General features: G+C 40.0%; 1 protein-coding gene across 10 annotated transcripts in view; it reads left to right on the top strand.

Moving 5' to 3' along the window:
* Nucleotides 1-21,729, top strand: part of LOC136864291 (proteoglycan 4) — a 975,577-nt gene that overhangs the window by 768,090 nt on the left and 185,758 nt on the right. For 8 of the 10 annotated variants that reach the window (XM_067141070.2, XM_067141074.2, XM_067141071.2 and 5 more), the window contains one exon: nt 5,654-5,725. The exons of the other annotated variants lie outside the window; for them this stretch is intronic. In XM_067141070.2, the coding sequence (XP_066997171.1) occupies nt 5,654-5,725 (72 nt within the window). The remainder of the gene's footprint in view (nt 1-5,653; nt 5,726-21,729) is intronic. 10 annotated transcript variants of the gene reach the window in all.

The raw sequence follows: 21,729 nt of genomic DNA, 5'->3' as shown, positions 1-21,729 counted from the left end.
GCGCCAGTTAGCACCGCAGTGACGCAACGTACTGTTCGAAATCGGTTACTTGAAGGAGAGCTCCGAGCCAGACGCCCTGCGGCGTGTATTCCACTTACCCCAAACCACTGCCGTCTGCGACTTCTGTGGTGCCGCCGGTCTGAGTGGCTCAGACGGTTAAGGCGCTGGCCTTCTAACCCCAACTTGGCAGGTTCGATCCTGACTCAGTCCGGTGGTATTTATAGGTGCTCAAATACGACAGCCTCGTGTCGGTACATTTACCGGCACGTAAAAGAACTCCTGCGGGACTAAATTTCGGCACCTCGGCGTCTCCGAAGACCGTAGAAGTAGTTAGTGGAACGTAAAACAAATAACATTATTATTACATTTCTGTGGTGCCAAGCGAGAGCTCATTGGAGGATGGATTGGAGGTTCGTTGTGTTTTCAGATGAAATCTGGTTCTGCCTTGGTGCTAGTTATGGCCGTGTGTTGGTCAGAAGGAGACCAAGTGAGCATCTGCATACCACCTGTCTGTGGAGTCGACATACTGGACTTACACCGGGAGTTCTGGTCTGCGGAGCAAATTCCTATGACAGCGGGAGCACCCTGACTGTAGATGTGTACGTCCGTCTGGTGATTCGACCTGTTGTGCTGCCATTCATGAACAGCATTCCCGGGGATGTTTGCCAACCTGATAATGTACGCCCCCATGCCTTCGTTGTAACCCAGCGAGCTCTGCAGATTTGCCTTGGTCTGTTTGATTCGCCGATCTGTCCCCAATCGAGCCTGTATGGGACATCATTGGACGACAACTCCAGCGTCACCCACAACCGGCATTAACCGTCCAGTATTGACCGGCCAAATGCAACAGGCATGGAACTCCATCCCACAAGCTGACATCCGACACCAGTACGATACAATGCATGCACGTTTGCATGCCTGCATCCAAAAGTCAGGCGATTACAGCGGTTATTAATGGAGCAGCATGCCACATTCGCGATGGCTTTTCTTGCGCGGATATTAACCTCTAGTCTTGTACCTTTAACCAATTAAATATATTGCCAAACTTCCCATATTCTACGTTTCTTATTTCATGATGTACGGATATTTTCCTCGGTGTATATTGCTAACAGTTATTAAATATCTTAAAGCAGTTGCTTTCCCTTGTAAAGGATAGGTAGGCATCACACTTTACACAGCGAGTTTTGGTTCTACTTTTGTACCGACACGTGCTGTTCAGCCACAGCAACAGAAACCACTCTGCGAGACTCGCACAGTCATTACGGTCCGGGATGACACAGGAAAGGTGGGAAAGGTTCTTCTCACTTTTGTTCATAAGTATCATTCAAGTAAAGCCTAAATACCTTTTGCTGTTCTATACCCTCTGTGTTCGAGCCTCACCTTAATACCGCAGTATGACAGTTTCCCAAAGCCCAATACACACACACTGAATCTTGATCACAACTGTGGACAAGTTTGGCTTTCACTTATTCGATATAATGAGACCATTGTTCCCACCACTGGCGTGGAGTTTAAGTGGAAAACCGCGGAAAACCATTTCAGGGATGATCGAGGACTGAGACTTCAACCAACGTCTGTCCAATTGCTCTCACGAAGTTGATTGCATTATGTTCAAGCCCTGGCACCAGATTTTTAAATGTCGGGTGTAGTCTGGAATCGAAACCAGGAACTTCACAATAAGCACTCCTGGTATTCGAGCTCTCAAAGGTGACGGACTGCCTCTCACACATCTTCCCTAAATTGGCATATTAGTCCTGAATGATTTCTTTTTACAATGTGTTTTACGTCGCACTGACACAGGTAAGTCTTATGGCGACGATGGGATAGGGAAGGGCTAGGAGTGGGAAGGAGGCAGACATGGCCTTAATCCAGAGTAACGGACAATAGCAAGACTAGCCGGGATTGGCTCAATTAGACGCTGGTAGATTGTCCCAAGTAACTGAAGCAGTGATGCCTACAGTACATCCCACAACTACTGGAGGGTATTTTTCTGGTGTGAAAATGGGAAACCACGGAAAAATCCATCTTCAGGGCTGCCGACAATGGGGTTCAACCCACTATCTCTCGAATGCAAGCTCACAGCTGCGCGCCTCTGAATGAAATAGCCATTGTCTACTCTTAGCAGCACCCAGAAGCTCCACATAAATGTACTATTTTAATATGTCACAAACGCCTTACATATAGGCAATATGTAACTTTTACGTCGGGCAATCTTCTTTATGTTCACTTATCTGGCTACTTATGTGCAAAGCACTTGATACATTGTAAGTAATCAGTTCTGTTGCATCTGGACGAAGACAGTACCTCTTGCTTTCTCATTTCCTCTGTGATTTCACCCTCATAGTAAACACCCACTAAACTTGTCCCACTCACAATGCACACAGCGTGTTCGTTCCTTCATTAATTCAAATTTTTGGTGCGAATATGAATTGAAATGCAATACATGCGGTTGCAAGAGTTACACTATTTCCACTGACCCCGTTACTACGCGTAAATTTCACACGATCCATATTTCTCGGACGGTCTGCAAATGCAGTCACATATTTATTTAAGAGCAAAACAAAATCACGCATTTCTTTCAAGTGATACACTCACGATCGATGCAAAAAATTCTGTAGGGTGCGTATTACAAATCAATTAATCACTTCAAGTAACATTTATTGGATGTGAAACTCCCTTTTCCAACATTAACACATCATCTTTGAAAAGTATGTTAATTCTTGGTTACAAAACTAAGAAGGATATGCGCATTTTGGACATGCTTATGTAAGAACATCACAGAATGCAGAATTTCATATCGTAATGTCCTCTAGAATTGAATTTCACCGTTAGGCCGTGTTATAACCACGAGCTAATATCCAGACTAACAGACAGTAGAAAAACGAACCGGAATTGTCTCAATTAGACGCTGGTAGGTTGTTCCAAGAATCTGGAGCTATGATGCCTGTAGTGCATCCCACAGCTGCTGGAGGGTGTTTGGCAGAGGATGTATATAGAGAGCACGACAACTGAGGTAGTATCACAGAGACTAAGTTAGGTTCAAATCCGGGGACATGCGGGAAATACTCGGAAGTGGTAGTCTGATGACACATAGCTGGAGGATCCCACCCATCCCAGGGGATTCTATCAGCATGTGTGGTTTTACATGATCTGCAAGAATGGATTCATTACCAGATCGGTCGTGAGTGCCATCCACATGGGTGAGTAGCCCGAAAGCATTCCTCACACCATAACGTTGCCCCCACCTGCTTATGTTCCTCCAGTAACAATTACAGGCTGTTTACGGTGTTGTTCTCCCCCTTTTTTGGCATAGGTTTTTACAATAAACTGGTCATCACTTACAGCCATTCTGTTTACAAACCTTATAAATAACTAGTATGTAAGTCTGACTTCGATAGCCGGAATTACTTTGTGAAAACGAATTTAAAATGCGAAATAAACATGTTAATGAATCTTATGAATGAGAGTTACACAGGGTCGACTGTCATAGTACAATGTTGCTACTTGCACCGAAATAACACTCTCACATAGCTGGACGAGATACATTTTATTGGGAAAGTACCAAGCATGCGGAGTTCGTGAAGTGAGGTGCTTTTCGAAGGAACAAATAAACTCACCAGTGCGTACAATATAGTGGCTTCTTTAGAAAACTACACGGGGTGATTAAACAAAGCTGTTGAATTCCTTTTCTGCAAAGCTGTTCAATCAATCACTACTGATCTGCATTTAGGGCAGTCGCCCAGGTGGCAGATTCCCTATCTTTTGTTTTCCTAGACCTTTCTTGAATGATTGCAAAGAAACAGGAAATTTATTGACCATCTCCCTCGGTAAGTTATTCCAGTCCCTAACTCCCCTTCCTGTAAACGAATATTTGCCCCAGTTTGTTCTCTTGAATTCCAAATTTATCTTCATATTGTGATCTTTCCTACTGTTAAAGACACCACTGAAACGTATTCGTCTGCTAATGTCATTCCACGCCATCTCTCCACTGACAGCTCGGAACTTACCACTTAGTCGAGCAGCTCGTCTTCCTTCTCCCAAGTCTTCCCAGCACAAACTTTGCAACATTTTTGTAACGCTACTCTTTTGTCGGAATCACCCAGAACAAATCGAGCTGCTTTTCTTTGGACTTTTTCCAGTTCATGAATCAAATAATCCTGCCACCTTGCCCGAATCATATCTCTACCACTGAAATATCTACAAAGAAACATCCACGAGTAAAATATGTTAGATGTCACTCTACACACTCAAAGCCAAGAATTCTTTGTCGCGGTAATATATGGAGATAATGTCGTCGCATACCACAGAATGGTGAAGATTCATTCACTTCACTGATAGAAAGCGTTTTACACGAAACTGTTTAAATATGGTGACTATCATTGTATTGTTTTTATAACCTATAGTAGGTGCCAATTCCAGGCGTCTAAACGTTTTCCTTTCCTTAATAGGTGACACAATCCAGAGCACGGCCTACTTAATGCATGACTCCTAGTTACCTGAGCGTAGATCTAGTTAGCCGTGCTTGAAGATTCGTAATTCAAACTCACGATAGATGGAGCCGTGCAGACTGCAGAGCTGTTCGCATCAACATGGCAAACGTCATCAAAATCACTTCGAGAAAGAAACTTTTCTTAATAAGTTCAAAAATCGTGGTCTTCAGAGGTTCATTTTATTTTTCTTGTAAAGGGGAGGTAGGAAGCTATATGTGTTGGCAAATTCAACTGTTGAAACATCCCACATCTCTGTGAAAGACAAACAGGAATAGGAATTTTATTTATATTCATAGATTTAATCCCACCAGCTCAATTCATGAATTTCAGAAAGTATCTGCAAAAAGACAGTTTTACAACAATGTTTTCCACAACCCTCTAGGAAGTAGAGCTATTCTTAGACAGTAATGTTTCTAAATGTAAATTAGTGTGTTTTATAAAATATCAACCAACTCTTGAAGCTTCATTTACGAATTTGTCCTAGTAAATTATTCAGAATTAACTATTGTCTTCTATTCATGAAAGTATGCTGTTAGCATTACATATTTCTTACATACCTTCGATAATATAATCTAAACGTAAACTGAATTTTAGCGAATCACTCTGAGACAAATTAACAAGATAAAATGGATATGATACGTTCAAAATTAGGAATAACGTCTGAGAAATACAAAACATGGAAGTTGTAATATTCCATATTAGCACAGAAAATAGATTGTATTGCATTTTATATATGTATTCCGTTAAGTACTTGAAAAATCATTTTCGGAACGTAAGCTCTATTATTCCCACGTGCGCTGCCAACCACTTCAGTATTATGCCATGCGGAAAGGAATGTTCTGAAGCGAATTGCTAAACGGGAACTTTCATTTCGATTTCCTTACAGAATAATCAGTTTACATATGAGAAAATGAATCAATATGCTGTAAGAGTTTAGGAAACATTTCGAATGTGGGTATTTTACAAGAACAATCAACGAAGACTACTGACCTTCTTCACGGGAAGATTTTTCTTTGTTTTCATTTATTTATTGTGTTTAAATATTTATTTTTTTCATCACTTATTTCTTGTTTGTTTTCTATTTTAATTTGACCCATTTCTTTAAATCCTGTCATATTTAACATTAGTGGTGGAGATGGGAAATCCTCGTCTGGTCTTTTCAGCTCCCGGCACGGCTAACGGGAGGCCCACGCAGCCACAGCCCCGAGCGCCTGCACGCCCCCAACCTCGGACAAGTACGTCACTCACACCTTCTATGAGGACACATTCGCCTGGCTTCTATTTCTCTCTTATTTTTTTAGATGTATTTGCAGCCTCTTGTAGTTTCACGTTTATTATCGTTTTTGTGCATTTAACTGTATTCTAGTTATTTTGATTATTTGTTGTTCTTTTCTCCATTTGACCTCGTAAGCAATACTAGACGTGTCTCAGTTTTGCTATTATCGTAAAGATCACCCTCCATGAAGCACAACTTTTGTATTTACAGTCTGTCCTTTATATTTATTAAGGGCATTTGCTGTTGAGGACAGATAATTTATCTTATCATAAGAATGCATGCAGTTTCCTTATTAGTTGTATCAAGTTCGAACATAGTTTACTCTCAGATGTTTCTGTTAAATGCATTCCTTTATGCCTGGTATAAGTATTCCAGCCCAAGCATCAACATATCAACAGTTTTACTATTAAAAAGTAAGTATTTTTGTTCTCCAAAATAGCTTTGTGAAACTCCGTTTGCTTTGGTTTTCGATAGTACCACTGGATTGAAAAGTATCACTTGCCATTTCCTGGGACACCTTTTTATTTTTATAAGGAGATTTCCTTTCTGAAATTATCAACTACCATCCTCTGCTTGCTTTTCTAAAAATATAGATGAGAATGGCAGATAATTACTACTCTGGGAAATACCACCACTTACGAAATCAAAATTCCCACCAGTTGTAAAAGCAAACTATAACTTTGAATATCGGCAGAAGATACAAGTACTGTTAATTGTCAGACATAGCGTTCATGTACAGTATGTTTCATATGTTCCGGGCCACATTTAATACGAAATAATTTTAGTTAGCTTTTCTGACGGCTAAAACTATGCATAATACAACTTTTGGCCATCCCTTTTATTGAATGGGTGGTGTCGAACGGTGAAGCGTATAAATACCAGTTGGTGAAAATAACGGAATCCTATACAGGTTTCTCGTTCCAATTAGCTCTTAATATAATAACTGTACTAAGAGTAAGCCTTTTGAAAGGGTGTGGAATAAGAATATTTGATGAAGGGTGTTCGAAGTAAAATGTTTATCGAAATCCAACGGGAGATAGAGTTTGAAGTCATTTCTAAACATGTTTGGAAATATTGTTCCCTTTATTTTTGCGACTAATAATAGATTTGTAATAAAGGCCGTAAATTTTCATCTTTATTTTTATGCTTTCAAATGCATATACTAGTTAGAATAAACGCAAATACCAGAAATATTCCAAACTTCAGTGCTGTTAAGCAGGCACCTTGATAATTTGATTGTTTGATTGTGATGCTCACCTCATTCAAAGCTAGCAATTTAATGCTGTTCGTGAAGTGAGGTGCTTTTCGAAGGAACAAATAAACTCACCAGTGCGTACAATATAGTGGCTTCTTTAGAAAACTACACGGGGTGATTATACAAAGCTGTTGAATTCCTTTTCTGCAAAGCTGTTCAATCAATCACTACTGATCTGCATTTAGTGCAGTCGCCCAGGTGGCAGATTCCCTATCTGTTGTTTTCCTAGACCTTTCTTGAATAATTGCAAAGAAACTGGAAATTTATTGACCATGTCCCTCGGTAAGTTATTCCAGTCCCTAACTCCCCTTCCTGTAAACGAATATTTGCCCCAGTTTGTTCTCTTGCATTCCAAATTTATCTTCATATTGTGATCTTTCCTACTGTTAAAGACACCACTCAAACGTATTCGTCTGCTAATGTCATTCCACGCCATCTCTCCACTGACAGCTCGGAACTTACCACTTAGTCGAGCAGCTCGTCTTCCTTCTCCCAAGTCTTCCCAGCACAAATTTTGCAACATTTTTGTAACGCTACTCTTTTGTCGGAATCTCCCAGAACAAATCGAGCTGCTTTTCTTTAGACTTTTTCCAGTTGTTGAATCAAATAATCCTGATGAGGGTCCCATGCACAAGAACCATACTCTATTTGGGGTCTTGCCAGAGACTTGTATGCCCTATTCTTTACATCCTTACTACAACCCCTAAACACCCTCCAAACCCTGTGCAGATATCTGTACCCTTTATTTACAATCCCATTTTTGTGATAACACCAATGAAGATCTTCCCTTATATTAATACCTAGTTACTTACAGTGATCCCATAAGGAACTATCACCCCATCAACGCAGTAATTACAACTGAGAGGAATTTGCTACTTGGGAAACTCACAACATGACTTTTAACCCCGTTTATCATCATACCATTGCGTACTGTCCTCTTCACGACTTTATGGAGGTCATTTTTCAGTTGCTCACAATCTTGTAACTTATTTATTACTCTATACAGAATAACCAAACCAAACCCCATGGCACTACAGCCCTTGAAGGGCCTTGGCCTACCAAGCGACCACTGCTCAGCCCGAAGGCCTGCAGATTACGAGTTGTCGTGTGGTCTGCACGACGGATCCTCTTGGCCGTTATTATTGGCTTTCTAAACCATACAGAATAACATCATCCGCAAAAAGCTTTATCTCTGATTCCACTTCTTTACTCATATCGATGATGCTGATGCTTGTTGTTTTAAGGGGCCTAACATCGAAGGTCATCGGCCCATTTACTCATATAATGTATATATAAGAAAACATAAAGTTCCAATAATCCTGCCATGAGGAATTCCCCTCTTAATTATTACAGGGTCAGATAAAGCTTCGCCTACTCTAATTCTCTGAGATCTATTTTCTAGAAATATAGCAAGTCATTCAGTCACCTTTTGTCTACTCCAATTGCACTCTTTTTTGCCAGTAGTCTCACATGATCCACCCTATCAAATGCCTTAGACAGGTCAATCCCGACACAGTCCATTTGACCTGAATCCAAGATATCTGCTATATCTTGCTGGAATCCTACAAGTTGAGCTTCAGTGGAATAACATTTCCTAAACCCGAACTGCCTTCTATCGAACCAGTTATTCATTTTGCAAACATGTCTAATATAATCAGAAAGAATGCTTTCCCAAAGCTTACATGTAATGCATGTCAAACTGACTGGCCTGTAATTTTCAGCTTTATGTCTATCACCCTTTCCTTTACGCACAGGGGCTACTATAGCAACTCTCCATTCATCTGGTATAGTTCCTTCATGCAAACAATAAACAAATAAGTACTTCAGATATGGTACTATATCCCAACCCATTGTCTTTATTATATCCCTAGAATCTTATCAATTCCAGCCACTTTTCTAGTTTTCAATTTTTGTATTTTATTGTAAATGTCATTGTTACCGTAGGTAAATTTTAATACTTCTTCAGCATTAGTCACCTCCTCTATCTGGACATTATCCTTGTAACCAACAATCTTTACATACTGCTGACTGAATAATTCTGCCTTTTGAAGATCCTCACATAGACACTCCCCTTGTTCATTAATGATTCCTGGAATGTCCTTCTTAGAATCAGTTTCTGCCTTAAAGTACCTATACATACCCTTCCAAGTTTCACTAAAATTTGTATTACTGCCAATTATGCTTGCCATCATGTTGTCCTTAGCTGACTTCTATGCTAGATTCAATTTCCTAATAAGTTCCTTCCATTTCTCCTTACTTCCACAGCAATTTCTTACTCTATATCTTTCCAATCTGCACCTCATTCTTAGTCTCTTTATTTCTCTGTTATAATAAAGTGGGTCCTTATCATTTCTTACCATTTTGAAAGGTACAAACCTGTTTTCAAATTCCTCAACAATTGGTTTAAACCCATCCCAGTTCGCGATGAGGCAATATGGTTCGTAATATCCACAAAGATTTTAGAGACATTTTCCATAAACTATGGAATATAAGGTAAAGCCGGTACACAGCCGCATCCACTGTAGGCAAAGGTTCTTATCGTTAGAACTAGATGGCAGTGTGTATTTTTTTTCAGTTTCTAAGGAAGAACTACTGTCTGCCTATGCGATGAACGTTGCTCGTATTACGCCAATTATAGCCAATATCTTGTGGAGAGTACAAGTTTCCTCCTGACAAAGGTTTTCCTTGCCTTCATTTATTGTATATTAAATTAGCTTCAAATGCTTAAATCAGCCGTTTTTAGTACAGCAGAAGTCAGAAACATGACTCTAATTGATAATAAGCCCATTTTCTGCCATGTTGGCCTTGAGGTACGACAACAGGAGGTTGCGGCGTCTCTACCTGATAGTTGGGAGAGTTGCCGCACAGCAGTCCAGTAGAGATGACTCATTGATGTGAGATTCTAAAAGCGATCAGGAAACATTCAATACTATGCAGAGGTTACCGGTATTATCATTATTTTTTTACTATTTGCTTTACGTCGCACCGACACAGAAAGTCTGTTCCCTCAGTTCAGTTCAGGTGTGCGTGCAGTGCAGTGCAGAACAGAGGAAACAAACAGCACTGGTGCCGTCTCAAGGTCAAGCAGACCTGCCAACTGCAGGGGAGCCAAACTTGGAGAGTTGATGAATCACACACCAGAAACTAGAACAGTGTATGTCACTTTGTACATACTCTAGGACACATTAAAACTAGGGAGTTCTTTTTCAAACACCCTGTATTTATATCGCACAAGGAATAGAAAACAATTTGAATCATCGTATTAGTTTAGGTGATACGAAAGTGTGAATTTTGACACAGACTACAAGCAAATCCAAGCGTGGTGGAAGTGCAGAATTCGTTTTTACACCAAGCTTGGTAACATTGTAACAACCAATTAACAAACCAATATACCTTTTTACCTGAATATCCATTTACCTGTATTTTACAGGAATGTTCATATTAACCCTTAAATGCATGATCTCTCCTTTTTTATTTTTGACATTCAAAAATTACATTTGGATTTCCTGGAAATTTTATAGCAAGGAAAACTGGTTTTCAAAATACCACGTCAGTAGTTCAAAGAACAAAGAAACTTTTTGCATGTTGCATATATTTTACATCCTGGATAAACATAATCTTCGCAATCAGTGTGTTACAATGTACAATTTATAAGTAAACAGTATTGTTCTTTCTCTTTTTTTCCACTTACTTGTTACAAATGATTTGCATACAAGGAGTTGGTTCATTCTATGATAGAACTGTAAATGAACCGGTGATTCAACCTACTTTCTTGGTTTCAGTTTCTCTCGCGTTAGGAGCACTCTGTCATCACGACCAAAAAACCAGAATGATCATTTCATGTGGAAACCTGTGTAGCAGTATTGAAACCAATGTGAATCCACTGCATGCAGTCAAATAGCATCTCTTTCGTTTTGTATTCTGCTTGGGACAGCTGGGGAGAGTGTGGCATTTTGAGGATAGTGTACCATGGAACATTTTCTGATCTGATTTGTGCCGCTATCTAGCGAGCTAAAACTCAACCCACCGGGCGAGTTGGCCGTGCGCGTAGAGGCGCGCGGCTGTGAGCTTGCATTCGGGAGATAGTAGGTTCGAATCCCACTATCGGCAGCCCTGAAAATGGTTTTCCGTAGTTTCCCATTTTCACACCAGGCAAATGCTGGGGCTGTACCTTAATTAAGGCCACGGCCGCTTCCTTCCAACTCCTAGGCCTTTCCTATCCCATCGTCGCCATAAGACCTATGTGTGTCGGTGCGACGTAAAGCCCCTAGAAATAAAACTCAACCAAATTGTAAAAAATGCCATTAAGGAGCACAGAGTGTAGTTCTGATTTATTATGTTAAAAAGCGTAAATACCGAGAACAAAACAAATATTTAACATCGAAAGTAAATATTTTGCTCGTTCTTGTACGTTTCGCAACATATAAACGAAATTGTGCTTGTCACAACCACCACATGCAGTGTGTTTCTTATCATCTTGGTGGGTTATGTAGCGCATACCTGTCTACGAAATGTCACTGTAATATTTGTCCCAAATTGAACATAATAATTCCTTTTACACAAATGAAGTAAAAAATCTGCGATAAATTAAGAAATACCGTCGTTACTAGAGAAATGTCTAGAGAAATATGTATAGGTACTTACGGGCTGTAGACAGGACTCCCTTATGCTGTATTCCGCTGCTCATGTCGTCTTTTGTTTTTTTCTTGTGGTCCAGGGCTAGCACCGACGAATGGAAGCGCTATGTCTGTGAATTTTCATTATCTTTGTCCATATGACTAGCGCGGGCAGTTCAAACAGCAAAATATATCATGAATAAGTTAGGGCACAAAACGAATGAGCAACATGAAGAGAACGACACCTAATTAATGCAAACAACTTCAGTGAGCAGTCATCACACACGAAAGTGATAGACAAACAAAACACATACGAAAGCGCTGCGACGTATCAGAAAAAAACAGTTGTAAGGTACCAAAGTATGTATCCATATCAGTCTCTTCAAGTAAAATATTTTGTACTATTTCTTAATTTACCGCAGGTTTTCGGCTTTATTTGTGTAAAAGCAATTATTATGTTCCATTTGGGACAAATATTACAGTGACATTTCGTAGATAGGTATGCGCTACGTAACCCATCTGGTCAATAAATTAATAGACATTTGTCGAAATTTTTTAACTCTGAAACTCTGAAATACTTAACTGAAATGTCCAGAATTTGGGCACCATAGTTCACCTAGATGGATCACTCGAATTTCGATAGAGCATGATAATTCTGTCTACCAGGGCGTGCACATAAAGTTGAGTACCGGTACGTCTGCATCGGGCCTTATCTAACCCTCTGGAATCGATTAAATAGGTAGGAACTGCACCTAGATTCTCCAATATCTTCTCCAGTATTTTAAAATATTAATCTATATTCTGACCTAACTATAACCTGAACATTAGCACTTCATCAAAACACAATAAATATAAAGTAACAACACGCTTAATACATATTTACAACTGCTGGAGGACTCCCTATGTACATTCAGTAAGCCTAGAGCAAAATGCAGTGAGTAACGATAGCGAGGACTACCCTACCATTCATAGTGAGTCCGATGGTCAATAGTTGCAATGCATATATAAGTTATATTCCCCTTCACTGTTTTTGTGTGCCAACGCAAATTGCCGGCTCTCACCATCAACACGTGGTATACCGCTTTGACATTGTACCTCTTTAAACAATGACACCAGCACTTGGTTTTAGAGAAACTTTCGCTTGCACAAACACACGCTGTTGGAGTATACCTTGAAACCAAACCATAGATTACCGAAAGTTACCATGAGACGTAGAGGACCAAGTACATGTACTAGAACAGGACACTAGCAGAAGAGTTATTAGCAAGTAAACTACATTACTGCTCCGTTCGTCAACAATTAATCTCACACTCGTTAATGTTCACAGTAGCATTCATCGTAGATAATGTTAAAAGGACCCAGGATTACGTCTTTCCGAAGTATATGTAGACTCCCTCATCCCCACTCCGTCTCGATTGTCCAAGCTCGTTGAGGCATGTCTGTCCAATTATGAACGAGAGCTTTCCCGCGCTATGGTAACACGTGGCTTCGACTTCGACTCTCCGTATGACTCACCAAACTTTTCTGGAAGTTTTTCTAATTGCCTGTTCAAAATAAATGACTGATATCTAACACGGAGACCTTCCAGCTTCAAATATTCTCACATTAATACACCTATAATAATAATAATAATAATAATAATAATAATAATAATAATAATAATAATAATAATAATAATAATAATAATAATAATAATAATGATGATGATAATAATAATAATAATAATAAGTGTATTGTGTAAAGCTGCGTTTACACTAGCGAAACTCTCTCGCGAAAGTCGCTTGGGCGAAACTTACTCGCTTCGAATGAAATTTCGCACTACCCAAAACAGAGCGGAATTCAGGGCGAAAAACAGCGCGAGTGGAGCGAACCGCCTTCGACAAGCCTGAATGCTTCAGTTCTGGTTTTGCAGCCAACATGGAAACTTGTTTTGTCCCTCCAGCCGCTACAATATTGCATCATCTTATAATAAATTAGTGTCATAAAAGTGTCATAAAGTTGAAATAAATTTCAGTTTTTGCAAGAAATTGAAGTGTTTCGTTTTACGTGCCGGTCAGTGTAAGTTCTTCACAATGACCCAAGAATGCTTCAAAATAGGTACCGGTAGGTTCAAAAAAGTAATGAAATGACACAATTTTGCATTATAAACCAATAGTAATTGCGTACCTGTCCAGTGACTCTGCTCTTATCTTATTTCGATCTTTCGCTTCGATATGATCCCAGTAGCGAATTTATCTTCCCTTTCACTGTAGAAATGGGAAAGTTTAGTTGAAAACGAATTTCCTTCCACGCATCTTCTCTTTTATTGCGATTGGAATTTTTTTTTTTTTTTTCGGATTCCACATAAAATGTCAATTTTTGTAGAGCTCGATGAGCTGCAAGCACTGTTCTTGATTCATCCCTCGTGCAACTTTGGGGACCACGTTTACACTGAGCGAAATTCGATGAGCGAAACCGTTTGATGCGGGGGCAAAAACCGACAAGGCTCCGGCTCCCAGCGAGGGCCCTCACTCCACAATTACTCAGGGGTGAGGGAGCGTCTGCACTAGACGCAATTCCCTTAGTGTAAACGCAGCCTTATAAATACAGTTTAGGGGTGTGATAAATGTACCATTACAAACCTCAGGAGCTACAAGTTTAAGCATGGTGGCTAGTTTTAATAACATGAACATAGCAGTACTATTCGACACATTGGACTCATCCCACCTGGATTAATTTGGAACCGCGCCAAGACTGCTGTGTCTCCAGTCCAAACACGGTGAAAAACAGTAGCTCTAAAAGAAATATGGCAGTTTGGGGGTGCGGCGGCAACCAAACTTGACACAATTATGGCGGCAGTCGGCGCAGTTGGGATTCATAATCCTCCAATGTTTGTTATTCCTCGAGCTCGTTTTGCGCCCAGAATGCTGTATGGCGCACTGCCTCTGAGTGGTGTTCCTCAATGTTTCACCAGGTAACACAGACCAATTAACCCTTAAAATATTTATACCCACATGTTAACAACAAGCTCACTCAGCTCCAATGTTACTCAACACACCGCCACAGTCCTGAGCTTCATTTATGCTTCAGCATGAGCACTACTCTTCTTCTACTGCTTTCCCCACACCGAGCTCGATAGCTGCAGTCGCTTAAGTGCGGCCAGTATCCAGTATTCGGGAGATAGTAGGTTCGAACCCCACTGTCGGCAGCCCTGAAAATGGTTTTCCGTGCTTTCCCATTTTCACACCAGGCAAATGCTGGGGCTCTCCCTTAATTAAGGCCACGGCCGCTTCCTTCCCACTCCTAGCCCTTTCCTGTCCCATCGTCGCCATAAAACCTATCTGTGTCGGTGCGACGTAAAGCAACTAGCTTTCCCCACAAATGAGGGCTCGTGGGTGCGAACCATGTCGCGCACACGTATGTTTGGCCCTGTTTTACGGCAGGATGCCCTTCCCGACACCAACCCTATATGGAGGGATGTAATCACGGTTGCTTGTTTCTGTGGTGGTTAGTAGTGGAGTGTGTTGTCTGAATGTGACGAGAAAGTGTTGGGACAAACACAAACATCCAGTCCCCGAGACAGAAGAATTAATCATACGCCATTAAAATCCCCGACCCGACCCGGAATCGAACCCGGCACCCTCTGAACCGAAGGCCACAATGCTGACCATTCAGCCAATGAGTCGGACAGCATGAGCACTACTCATTTCACTAATGAATATTATTCTTTCTGACGGAGTCATTCCTTTCTTTTCACAAATCTTACCCATTTGACCGATATTTCGCATATACTGTAGGACGAGTTTAAATGTGTAATAATAATAATAATAATAATAATAATAATAATAATTGTGTAACGTCCCGTCAATTCGTGTAAATTTTAGGAGACGCCGAATTGTCAGAATTTTGTCCCGTAGGAGCTGATAAACAAGTTCAAAGATAAGACAACGACGTAGAGTTGTCGCTTTTAAACACCCTAAGATGCCACTAACCTCAACTTGGGACTATCATGGACCACTATCACGGCAGGTGTAGAAATATGCGCGTGTCTCTTAATCAATGTAGAGGATATGGTAGGTGGACGAGAGGGAGGGGAAGGAAGGGGAGATGTTGTGGAAGACAGGTAGGAATGTCTGAAGGTCAAGGACAACGAGGGTTAAGGTTTTCCTCAGGAAGTAGACCCAGGAGATGTATCGGTGAGGAATCGGTATGAGTCACTGCTGGTAGATCAGGAGAGGTAAGTGTTACGAACATGGTTCGGGGAACATGGTCTTTTTCAAAGTTCACGAACCAATATCGCTTGTGTGTGTTGTCTCACAAACCATGTTCGTCGCGAACATGGATTTCTGTCGAGTAGGAAATCTTGGTTCGTGGAATTGCCAGCCAAGAACCATGTGTAGCGAGGGTGCGAACATGGTCTTCCTGACAAATGTAAATACCGGCTTTGACCGTCTGAGTTGATAATATGAGACAGGCATTGGCAGCGAGGGGAATGGCAGACAGTACAACCTTCATGCATCATAGCTTCTTGACAAATTTTATTTAGAATCTTTCAGAGGCTTTCCTTGTATTTGGAAAGTGAACTCAAGTGAATATAGTGTACCTGTCCAAGGCTTCAGTACATAAATAAATCGTCGTGGCACATGAATATATCAGAATGGAGCACCTTTGATGTGAGCTTCGAGCTCAGCCCGGCGTCGAAGTCCCATCTCCCCTACCTGAGTAACATCCTAGCTGAGTCGTAGAGCATACGGGCCAATGGTGCGTTCGCTGGGCAAATATTAATTATCTCTATAGTAGGGGAACCTTAATTGTGAGAAAAATAAGTCTACTCTAATAAGTGAGAAGAATGATTCTATTTTATTGGACACAAGTTAAATAGACTAAGGAAACACATACTAATATCTACACGGATATGCCATTCACTATGAATTACAAAATTCGCATGTATTCACATGTATTTTGAGTGTTTAAATGTCTGTGAGTTTATTCTTCAATCGTATTTTACACTCGGTAAGCCTTTAAATCTCAAGAAGGTGTCCCCTCTCTGATTATTTAATTATTAAACAAACACTCGTCACACTACGCATTATATCACTGTACACAGGTATTATTAAAAATGGACATATCCTGCGGCGGTTCATCCTGTTATGACGTTAGTTAACGCTTTCCAAATAACAAGTTACGATATCCTAATAACATGTGAGCTGAGGTAAACATTTAAGTTAGGTTGAGTACACTTTCAAACACATGAAGGTCGTATCACGTCATTTACCTAGCAAGCTAATTTAATCATCTATGAATCTACTGTATCATACAAGGCGCTTGTTTCATAGGGATTTTACTAACACAAACAACACGACATGATTTAAATAACGTTGTTTCCTGTGAACAACACATATAGCGACCCAAATATCCAATACATCAAGTAACATAACACTTTAGCACTCCCTGTAAGAAAAGACAAGGAAAGGTACACTTCACAAGATGAATCACAGATGGCACAGTCGATCTGTAATTGGCAACAGTGAGCAATAGGCTCTCACTGTCTCCTGGGAATAAACTCAAGGTCTTCTGGCACATGGGGTATATTTTACCTGAAATTCCCTACACGATTTAAATAATTATAAAAGGAAAATGGTGGGATTCTTCCTCTAATGAACACTGGAATCTGTGCGATGGTGGTAATATCTAAGTTGTGGCATGTGATCGTTGTATCGAGGAGAGAATAAGCTAGCCGTCTGCATTCTGTTCCCAATACGGTAGAGCGAACTTGGCTCAGGCTCTCCCTTGTCGGGGGCAATAAATTACGGATCAGCTGACAGCCTTCCTTGCTTTCACTATCTGGGATAACGGAACACCTTTGTGCCTCTTGGTATTCATACTCTCGCGGTAAATCATTTCATCTCTTTATTTCCCCGGCTACTATCAATAGCAATATCACATGTCGGCTCTAATCTAGCCTTAATCATCACATTTATAACTCAGTATTCCACTTCGCGTTTCTCAATTATACACTGGGGAAAATTCGCATTTCATTTCTCAGTACAACCTCAGGACTACAGCCCGCATAATAAGCTTCGCCTTCCCTCTCGGTACCATGAGCACGTGCTTTCTTAAGATGACACCCTGCCACTCGGGAAAAAATAAACCATTCACTCACGAGCTAAATAACACACTAATAAACCCCAATGCCATATCTTCATCCGTTGGTCCAGCAGTCTTAAATTCTCGGTAGGAGGACCTTCCTATCTCGTGTGTGAAGTGCACAAATAAACAAATTGAGAATTTTTTGATAACTCTCATTAATTTATGACAAGGTGATGATTGGAGTCTTCTTAATGAATACTTAAAACCCTTTTACTTTACAGCACTTCACACTTTATTAACTCCTTATTAACTTTAAAAATTTTAAATTTTAACAACACAGAGCACCTTATTTGTACTTTTGTTCCAGAATTCTCAGCATGTATAATGTACTTGTATTATTTATTACTCACCTACATCACACGTAATATTTCATTTTCATTTGCAACAATTCAACCACACTTCATATTGTAAAATTGTATTTTTCATAAGACTCTTACTGCTAGAAAACATGTTTTAGGATTTCGCCATATATTTTGTGTATGTTTTATTATGACCACGAGTTGGGTTGAAACTAGTCCCATGTAATGTAAATACTGTAAATACAACTTAGTATTGAATAGGTGGAAAAATCTACTGTGCATTATTTATATGTTATTTCAGTTCAATACGGACCAACAATATGAAGTTCATAACCCTTAATACTTCCTTATACTGTGATCGATTTCACAGGAAACCATTAATAATCATTATATCACAGTCCTACAATATTCACAATTAGAATTTCAACTTTAACAAAGAACTCGGTCAACACGCACAACCAGTAGCAAATGGACGTAGTCACAGAGAATAGAAAGCAGAGAACAGAATGAGGTCTGCCTCGGAGCTCTTTCATATATAGGGAAGAGCCCTATTACCAAGTGTGAGGGTAAAACACGCCCATTTGCGAAACTTTGCTACACTAATCCGCGATCCTCGACATTGACTGAGGTATCAAATTAAAGCTTATTCGCTCCCATTTTCACTCATCGGATTTCATTACGATCGCATCGTGAGTTTTCGCGCAATCTTGAAAGCGTCATCTGGCATTTTCCAGTAGGCGGTGCTAAGATCGTGGGATTCCTTGAGCTTGCTCGCGTTGTTAGAGTCCAACATCTGTTTCTTATTAAGTCACCCTCTTGTTTACTGCGTATTTATTGATAATTCAATTGTGTAGAGCACTTTTTGGCCTCATAATTTGGAAAAAAATTCCCTGATTCACAAGAATATTTACTTGTGAATATCCATCATATACTTCGCAGTGATTATTATTAACAGTTCAAAACTGTAGGTTGGTACTGGTGCATATGCAGGGGAATTCATGGGATTATTGTATCTCGTACGTTGGAACGACTACTTGAGTCCCGCGTGGTGACCCAGATTCATAGTCACGTGATGCGTGCATCGTCTGATCTTTGTCACACCAGAGAGAAACATTTTTCAATTGCAGGCGCTTGTACTCGCTTTCTCCTCTAATTACGCGCAATGAGACTTCGGTCACCCGAGCCAGCAGAGAGCCACTCGTGTCCCGGAACGGGTGAAAAGTGCTAGTTTGGACATTATTTGTCGTAGAATCGCGCGGAAAAGTGCATATTTCATCTTCTGGGTATCATGACATGCTCTTGGTGATGCTATGAACGGTCACAATAGAGACATGTATAAGTGGGAGGAGGCATTACAAGAGCTACTGGGAATGACGCGAGAGAAGATACCCGAGGCAGATTTAGCGTTTTAAACTGCGACAGTTAATTCGTGGAAACAACGTTTCCGTAGGGAAGTGATGAAAGTTAGGGATAGAGTGTTATACAGGAATTAGATTAAGGCAGATATTGAGGAAGATAGCAGGGAGGGAGGAGAGTAAGGAGAAAGTGGTAATTTCCATGTTGGTACCAATAACGTAAGACAGCAAGAGTAGGTAGTAACATAGTTGGGGATGTTTGGGATCTGGTTACGGCAGCACGGAAGAGGGTTTAAGGAAGCAGAGATTGTTATCAGTGGGATCGTATATAGGAGGGATACTGAATGGAGGGTTGAATGGGGATTTAAATGAGGCCATGGAATGGGTATGTGGGAAATAGAGACTGAGGTTTGTAGATACGAATGGGTGGGCAGGAGGTAGGGATCTACGCTCAGATCACCTTCACTTGAACCGCAATGGAACATATAAGTTAAGGGGGTTTGTTTAGAAGAGTTATAGGGAGGTACAGAACACATCAAAGAAAAGTACAATAAGTTCCACCTTTTCAATACATTATATTATGTGACAGTTTTACGTTACAGTTAAACCTTCACATTTTTATACACTCGGGACCGGTTTCGACAGTGTACCTGTCATCATCAGCCAAGAACAATTAATCGAGGACAATAAACTTTACAATACTTCAGGTATGATGTAACAGTGAATATAAAATTATACATTATCTATCTACAAAAAGGTGTGAACATGTCCAGGTAAAAAATCACGATTTAAGAAAAATCATAGTCCTGTAGGGTGTACACTTATAAAATTTCTAATTAAAATAACGTGTTAAAAACCTGTTGTTATATTATAGCTATAGCAGAGATGTTTATAGGTGTAATCTATGGAGTTTTGGCACTCAAGGCATATAGCTATGTTTGACAAGTTAAAGTGTTCAAACATTTAGTTAAATGGTGTTCCACTTAAAATATGTGATACAGTTCAGCTGAGGTTATAGTAATATGTTTGTAGGCTTAATTTTGGTATTTTTAACACTCGGGACATATAGCCATGTGTGACAAGTTAAAAGTTGATAAAACATTTAGTTAATGGTGTACCACTTAAAATATATGGTAAAGTTCAGCTGAAGCTACAACTTGGACTTGAGGAGCAGATAATTATGTAAAATATCAATATAAGTAGAAATGAACAATTTGAATGGGTCACTGCTTGTTGATGTAGATGATCAGCGAGTCCTATTAAACAATTATACATGTCGACATGTGGTTGTATATCATCTTGCTGAGAAGTAACAAAGGTCCTGGCTAAAATGGTGCTTGTAGATCTTATGTTGTAGGTTGTGATTACATAAATTGACTGGAAGGGATCCTGATCCAAGTCGGAACCTATAAGAAATAAAACGCGATATAAAGTTACCGTATTTAAGAAACGAAAGGGAATTAAATTTCGCGAAGTATTGGTGAATGAGAAACTCACCTCAGGTGCCAAGTTGATGGTAGACGGAACGTAGTGGAACTGACAGGCTGAGGAGAGACGAGACGATTTTTTACCTGGACATGTTCACACCTTTTTGTAGATAGATAATGTATAATTTTATATTCACTGTTACATCATACCTGAAGTATTGTAAAGTTTATTGTCCTCGATTAATTGTTCTTGGCTGATGATGACAGGTACACTGTCGAAACCGGTCCCGAGTGTATAAAAATGTGAAGGTTTAACTGTAACGTAAAACTGTCACATAATATAATGTATTGAAAAGGTGGAACTTATTGTACTTTTCTTTGATGTGAATTCTGCTTCAATACGGAACCTAAATATGAAGTTCTTAACTTTAGGTACAGAACATTCAGGAAAACTGGGTGGACCAGGGAACGGTGATGACAGCGTAGGAAGCACGCAGTCAAGTGGGATGACATAAAATTGTTAGTTTTAAACTGTAGAAGCACTGTAAAGAAAGGAATAGAATTAAGTAATTTGAGATGTATTTACCAGACATCGTAATAGGAATTGAATCATGGCTGAGAAGTGATATTATGGATGCGGAAATTTTCTCACGGAACTAGAGGGTTTATCGTACAGACACGTTTATGAACGATGTGAGGGGGAGTATTCATACTGGTGAAAGAAGAATTTGTAAGCTACGAAAAAGTTAAGGACGAAGAACATGAAATTCTAGGTGTACGACTTACCTGTAAAGACAGCAGGCAACTTGATGTTTTGGGTGTACAGTCCTGGCAAGGCTGGCGCTGACGCTGATGGAGAATTATTTAATAAGATAATCAACT

Source organism: Anabrus simplex, chromosome 2, assembly GCF_040414725.1.
Source record: "Anabrus simplex isolate iqAnaSimp1 chromosome 2, ASM4041472v1, whole genome shotgun sequence".
Taxonomy (NCBI): Eukaryota; Metazoa; Arthropoda; class Insecta; order Orthoptera; family Tettigoniidae; genus Anabrus; species Anabrus simplex.
This window is presented reverse-complemented; position numbering and strand designations above follow the sequence as displayed.